Genomic DNA, 7,485 nt, shown 5'->3' on the forward strand with positions numbered 1-7,485 from the left:
TGTGTGAGAGGTGGAAAAAAGAAGACATCAATTTCTGAATTTTCTGTGTAAACATACCTAGCCTTACATCAAAGGCAATTACAAAAACATTATTTCTCAACTAAAAATCTATTATGACTCTTAACCATTAGACTGTATGAGCAAGTGGGTCAAGAGATAGCAGGGCTAGAAATTAAATTTTGGGAAAAAACAACACTTGTGCACCAAAACCTAAAATCTAGAAAATAGGAAAGTGCACAAAATATGACTACAGACCTTATTGCCTATCTTCATAGCTTGAATCTCACAATTTTATAGGTAACTTTAATTTTTAAATCAAGTAAAATACGTACAACAAGGCTTTTATCATTTCTTCTGACACTTAAATTTCAAGAACATAACCTTTATGTATATAACCTGCAGAAGTATTTAGGTGCACATATGTAATTTGGGGTTCAGAAAAGTGCATATGCACCATGTGTTTTGCAGCAAGTAGCTATCATATTTATATACAATACACTGAGCTCTACCTTTCCTGCTGTTTTTCTTTTCTTTGGTGATGGAGGCTGGACTTTCTTATCTTGCTTGGTGGGGCCATGTTTCACACCTGAAGACAGAAGCATGTAGACAGTTTGAAATACAACATTTTAATGGATTCTATTTTTCTCTTAAAATTAAAGGTACATATTGTAAAATTTCAGCGACAAAATTGCAATGTAAATTTTCTGCATCTAGAAATCTCTATCCAGATTGAAACTGTGTCATTTTTTTCACATTGCAGCGTTGAGAAACAAAACAATACCAAGCCGCATGCGGTCCCCTAGTTTTCAATAGCCTACCAAAAACACACAAGCCCCAGAACACTAAGAGATACCAAACTTTCTTCCCCCCCCAAAACACTGAATATCCCTGCGAGCATAAAAAGGTATGGATTCAACTTCAAGAAAAATTATCAAAATGTTGCCCCCTGATTAAATTTTTCCATCCAACATATTCTACAATACATTACACTATATCTTTCAAGACATTGCAGAAATATAGATTTAGTCAGCACTTATTAATATGTCAATATTTAATTTATCATACTTTTTAAAATCTTCGATCTTGTACCCACCTGGTTGTTCAAAGTCACTGTCACTGGCAGAGTTCTGAGATGTGGCCGTGAACTTGCTGGTGTACTTGGCTTTGAGTTTATCAGGGAGAATGTTCCATTGCATCTGCAGTTCCTCCTGGATCTGCTCGGGGGCGTAGTCTGGGTGGTCCACCTTTACCTGGTCCCGCTGCTTCTGGCAGAACAGCTCGAACCTGGCTCGCTCCACCTCTTTCTGTGGGGATGATGTAACAAAAAAATTCTTTGCAAGTCCATGGTCAAAGCCTTATTGGAAGCAAGCAGACATAAAAAACATATAAGAGGTAGCACACATGTGACAAGGCCAACAACAATTTGGCCCTACAAAAAGTGTGCTTATGTTAAAAATAAATCCCCTATCAGTTTCATTGATTCCACCTGAACAAGTCACTGTGTGCTTTCAATAGAGAGCAAAACATATCCAAAAGAAGGGTTTGTGTATTCAGGGCTCGAAATACCTGTATATGCAGGTTAGTGCAGGTAAAATTGGAGCTGTGCAGGTATTTTTGGTGTCTGCCTGCACCTAACCTGCACTGGTCCATATACTGGGTTTTATACATAAATGTCCTATGATGTAGGTGTATGTGGATTGCTCTTATCTGCATTGACTGTTACCACCTATTATCAAAGTATACAAGAAAAAATAGCAATGGTTCCTGAAAAATTCTGGTATGATCCATACATCCTAAATTCATAGTGGTGCAGGTAAAATTTGTCTGGTGCAGGTATGCAAGAAAAAGTATTTCGAGCCCTGGTATTGGATATATGGCGGTGAAAGTTCAGATACTTTTTTATTTATTTATTAAAATCCATTGGTACAGAATAATTTGTGAATCAGATTATAAACAACTGTATCAACTGACACTACAACCAGGTCATGTTGGATACCACTGACCTAGTACTAATACGATGCTACGGCCAAATCTTGGTGTCATACCTTCTGTGCCTTGTTTTTCTTCTTGGGAGAGTCTTCTCCTTGTGTTGGTGCTTTCTTCACCACTTTCCTTTTCTTCTTTACTAGGTGCTCTTCTTCATTGTCTGTGTCGTCAGAGAGCAACGACGTAGCACCACCTGAAGCCGCCACGGCGGACTTTCTCTTTCGCCCCCTCTTCTTACCCCCTGGAGGCGTGGAGACTTGCGGAGCTGTGTCTTCTTCGTCTGTTGGTGACGGAGCAGCGTCATACTTGAAGGTGTACTGTTGCTTCCTCTCAAGAAGCGAGAGAGGGATGGCCTCCTCTGCGGCTTGGAGGGCGATTTCCCAAGCGGCTTTACGAGAGGGCTTCACGGCGCTTTTCTTCCTGGCTTGGTTCCGCTGTGTAGTGCTGGTAATGTGCTTGATGCTGTCTTCCACCACTTGTTCGTACTGGTCTTTGCCCTCGAACTTGACAGTGCTTCTCTCGCCGACCCAGCCTCGCTCCGCGACGTCCCCGAAGAACTGTAGGTGGTACAGCCTGGAGGCCCTGATGGGGCCTCCTACAAACAAACAAGCAAAACAAAATATGATCTATGTATTGTTTCAAGTAGCTTTATGCATTAGGGTGGAAAAGAAGGGACAGATAGTAATGTTGGGAAGGGGTGTGTATGTGTGTGTGTGTGTGTCATTTTATAGCTCTTTTTGTAATTTTTTATCGCTATCAAAATTCAAATCACACGAATCTACAGAAACATACACAATGTATACAAAATAATACACTTCAATATCTTTTCTCTATTTCAACTAAGATGAGCACCATATAATAAACTGGTGTATCCCTAATTTGTAACAACTTGGATGTAACACTGCCAGACCAACAGCCTTGTCATAAAAAAATAAGTTTGGCTTTTAAAATTTGAGTTTTATTGACTAAAATATTTTAAATCTTGTCATGTCTTCGATTAAGTGGGTTCATTTTTTCATAGTGACAGGTCCATGACAAATTCATGACAATACGAATATGCATTTCAGAATGTACTACTTTTGTACAACAGACTTGTGTCAACTGAAAACCCCTTTTCATTGCAAGATAAAGTCCCCGCAAAAATAAAAAACTTCACAGTAGCATGCACACAACAGCACGTGACATCTACGCAGCAAAAAGGTCCGTCTATACCTGACCACTCTTCTTCACTAGCTTCTGTAGCAGTAAGAACAAGCAGGAGAACAGGTGTCAAGACAGGTAGGAAAAGATCCAGAGTCAATCACACTAACTTAGAAATAGCATTCAGCAAGAATTTGGTGGTGCAAAAAAGCACATTAAAAAGAAGCAAAAACTACTGTGCAACATATTTTGTTCTGCTAAAAGGAGAGCAGTCAACTAGAAGAATTCAATTCAAAAATGGGCAAAACAACACTAAACTCTAGCAGGGGAAACTGCATTAACCTTTACAGCCAACACAAATATTGTTTTTGAGTACCTTTAAGATACTGTGTAACACTAACAGTTAAACCTGTACAGGTATCCACCTCTTGGTGAGGACCACACTAGTAGTCTTAATAATTTTCCTATTGACAAGCATTAAGAATCTTGAGTTGACCACCTGTCCACAAAGGTCAGCTTTGTCAAAGTTTGTGTGGTTGTCTTGGGCAGTTTTGACTGTACACAAATAAGACGTGTTACCTTAAGTGTAAAATATCGGCTTTAAATTGCACCTACATATAAATCCTCTTACATCTTACCTTTGAACTTGGTGTATACCCCTTCTACCGGATCATAGGCCACCATGCATGGCCACCACGGGTGTCCGCTCACTTTTCCCCACACCAAGTCCCCTACCAACCACTTGGGGGGCATTCTCTCTTCCAGGGCCTGTAGATTTAGAAAACCTTTTGGGTGGCTAGCCGCCGGTAATACCGGGGTACCGACATCCGGAGTTGTCAACGCAATGGCAGAACTGGGATGGTCTATTGCAGGAGTGGAGGGGTCAGTAGCTTTCTTTTTTCGTCCCCGTTTGCCTTTCTTTCCTGGCGGACTTTGCTTGCTCGTGACTTCTTGCGTTTGATCGTCATTGTCCGTTGTTTCCATCAACCTTTTCTTCCGTTTCTTGCTGGGCCCCGCGGCCTCCTCGGGACTGCTTCCGTCCGACAGCAGGGACGACGTCAGCTTCTCGCGGCCGCGTAGAAACGTCCTCTTGATCTTAAGTTTGATTTCTGGGGAGCCCGAGGGACGGTCTGATTCCGGACTGCTTTTGTCTTCCATGGAGATAGCTGCCCCCCCTTCTGGTTGTGAAGGGGACGTGGCCAACTCGTTTTCAACACTGCTTTGCTCATCTTTGAGTGGCGATAACGTACTCTTTGCTGCATCCTCTTCAGTCAGCATGTTGACTGGAGGAAGCACAGTCTGCACCCCTGCCATGTCCTGGACAGGGTTTGCTGCCAGCGGATTCAGATTCGGATCAAAGAACGTGTCCGCAAAGTTGGCACCAGATTTGCCATCCAGTGGCAGGTCCGCTATGCTTTTGGATGGGAGGTCGTTTGCAATCGGAGGGGTGTTCATGATGATTTGCTATCTTATATTGTCAACCTTGCTGTCATAGAGCATACCTAATGTTGGCTACAACTGCATGTCATCTGTGAATAGAACAACACAAAGAATTTGTTATAGCAATGAGATAGTCCCTGACAGAATTTTGTCAAAAAATGTGAAATGAATTATCATTCTCTTCTCATGGACATGCATCACTTAGATACTGTAAATTTGTATATTTTCAGCGGTTTTATTTTGTAAATTGTAGTATGAGGAAAGGAGGTTTCAGCTATGTTTGTGGTTGTAAAGAATTTTCAGTACAATACAAAGGGAATGCATATTCTCGGTGTCAAGAATTTGTGTAGAGGTTACAATATGAAAATAAAATCACAGCGAAAGTTTTAAGGTTTACACCTGCATGTCCGTGTACATATTTTAGTTGGCAGAAAAAGAGTCATTTTCCCTTGATACATTTTTCTGCAGCAACATCCTGCTTCATACAAAAACAAATATTACATGTGGATGATGCCAATCAACATATAATTTTCAGTCAATTAAGCTTAGACAACTAAATGGACTAATGCATGAAACTACAGGGAAAAAAAAAAGAATGAAGTATGCAAATTCAGCATTGCTCTTAAGTCCTGTTTGGGATGGTAAATTGGTGCCACTAACCTGAAAATTAAGGAGCACGGACAAAGCTAAAGTTTACAACGTAATCTAGACAAACCTGGGACTAAAGATAATTCAATGAGGGTAATTGGCCGAAAGTAACATACAAGTTTAAGAGTGACATACTTGAAATACATGTTACGTCTTGTAATTTTGTACCCTGAAAAAATATAATCTCCTGCAATTTTTTAATCTTACAAAACTGATGGCAGTTTACAACTCTCTCGACTGAAGTTGGAGAATGGAAACCTATCCCAAATAATTACTTTGCGGCCATATTTACACCTGGTATTCAACTGGACTACAGGAAGAGTAGTGATGTCCAAACCAAACCAAACATGTTCATGTATATAATTTAGAAAAAGTAAGGAGGTTGAGTTTTTTTAACCTCCTTGGAAAAAAGGGAACGAAATATGCAGCGTTTAATTATAAACATGTAGGCCATGTGAGTCATTGTGAGACATCCACAGGGGACAAGTTTGGGATCTGTTCTTTCTCTTCTTCTAATTGCTGCACACAGACTTGGAGAATTTCAAGACAGACTAGGGGATCATGTTTTGGTGATTCATGAGAAAGGACAGTGGACAACATTGCCCAGTAGTGCTATATTAGGCATCAGAAATACCTGCACAGTTACAATTTTTACCTGCACTAACAAATGTGTAGGCCGTATTTACTAGGGCCCTGTAACCATCCTCAAAAATGATATTGTTTTCCTTCAACCTCAGAGTTTTCCTGTTATTGACCAACGCCGTATTTATATGTAACTAAAAAATAGGTCCTGTAACCTAGTATGAAGGCCGATGTTGGTCTCTCAAAGCCAATACTACAAACATTATTTGTTTGCAACATTACAAAGGGCCACTCCCTACCACTACCAGTGTGGCCTATGGCCTACAATTGAAGATGATTTTCATACAGAAAAGACAACTCACTTGGAATCCCAAGCTTCCGTGTGATTCAACGATTCATGAAAACGCTTCCTACCCAAGAACGTCTATTCATGCAAATAGCATACATACTAGACAAGACGTTACAAATACTTCACAGAAATACCAATTCAGTTTCACACCTTCCTTGCAACAGGTAAATTACCACATGCAATTTGTAACGGGAAAAAAAATACAACTAGTTATAACAGTACGGTGAGTTAACCCCGAGTTTAGCATATCTCTCGACTTCTGTGGTATCACAAATGTGAGGAAAAATTGATGAAATTGTGAGAGGCTTCTTTCTGTACATGGGGCATGGTGGAAAATGGTGGCCATATTGGAAACAATTTCTCTTGCTACTACCCTAACCCCTGTTGCAGCTTCCCTTGTAAAAATTATGGCCTAAATCTTCACAAAACTACCTATAATCATTACAGTCGACTAAAATCTAGTGATTCTGACAGAAATTTTCGATGAAAACGTCGTGGATTAGAAATTTGTACCTTGCAAGTCGCGTATGTGTGATGCAGAATGGAATCTAGCTGCCTGTGCTACCATGCCCTTCATTGTGTGTGCTACCTAATAATTTTCCTACAAAAACTGAGCGCGATTCAACACGAAATTAAAACAATTCTCAATGAACATGCTTCTAGATGGTGACTTCTAGTTGGTGGCAATCATAACACTTAGTTCTCTAGAAATTTTTTGGTGCCAATGATTTGATTGCCTTCTGAAAAAAATGCACACAGTTCTTTGCAACCATGTTTCTGAAGACCTCACTCCTGGAGTTCAGCATGGACCCTGAGCAGCCGTATATGATCAAAATCACCAAAAATATTGGTACAGTTCATACAAATAATAACGGTTATGAATACGGGTTAACGATAAGTGTGAGGAAGAGAGGAAATGGTAAAAAAATGTTCTCACAAAGTTTGGAGGTCTTTCTTGCAGGGTTGACCCTCACGAGCCATGTTCGACTTGGCCACGCTCGGCACACCTCGCTGATCGGCGCCAAAATAACGCACCCTGATTGGTCACGATCTTCGAATTAGGCACTGCCGAAAATTACCGAACATGCCCGAACACTCCATATCCCGCGCTACATTGGGAGATTCTAACGTCTCCAATTAGTAGGGGAGATATATATAAGATGTTTAAAAATAACCCTTCTCTTTCATGAACTCTCGACGTCTCATCTCAAAATACAATATTATATTTATAATGTTATAAATTAGGTCAATTCTATGCATAAAATAATTTTTACGTTGCGAAATTGTATATAGAAATATATTAAGTAAAAATAAGTACCCCTTTTAATAGATGGTATCAT

The 7,485-nt window shown here is 40.1% G+C and overlaps 1 protein-coding gene across 1 annotated transcript in view; it reads right to left on the reverse strand.

Moving 5' to 3' along the window:
- The window catches only part of LOC118413224 (histone-lysine N-methyltransferase NSD2-like), a gene marked incomplete in the record, with an annotated part of 20,184 nt that extends 13,345 nt beyond the window's left edge, over positions 1–6,839 (reverse strand). The window contains 5 exon segments of the mRNA XM_035816456.1: positions 510–586; positions 1,094–1,304; positions 2,046–2,581; positions 3,765–4,655; positions 6,659–6,839. Of these exon segments, the coding sequence (XP_035672349.1) occupies positions 510–586; positions 1,094–1,304; positions 2,046–2,581; positions 3,765–4,581 (1,641 nt within the window).
- Positions 6,840–7,485: the final 646 nt, after the last annotated feature.

The sequence above is a fragment of the Branchiostoma floridae genome, chromosome 4 (genome assembly GCF_000003815.2).
Source record: "Branchiostoma floridae strain S238N-H82 chromosome 4, Bfl_VNyyK, whole genome shotgun sequence".
Classification (NCBI taxonomy): domain Eukaryota; kingdom Metazoa; phylum Chordata; class Leptocardii; order Amphioxiformes; family Branchiostomatidae; genus Branchiostoma; species Branchiostoma floridae.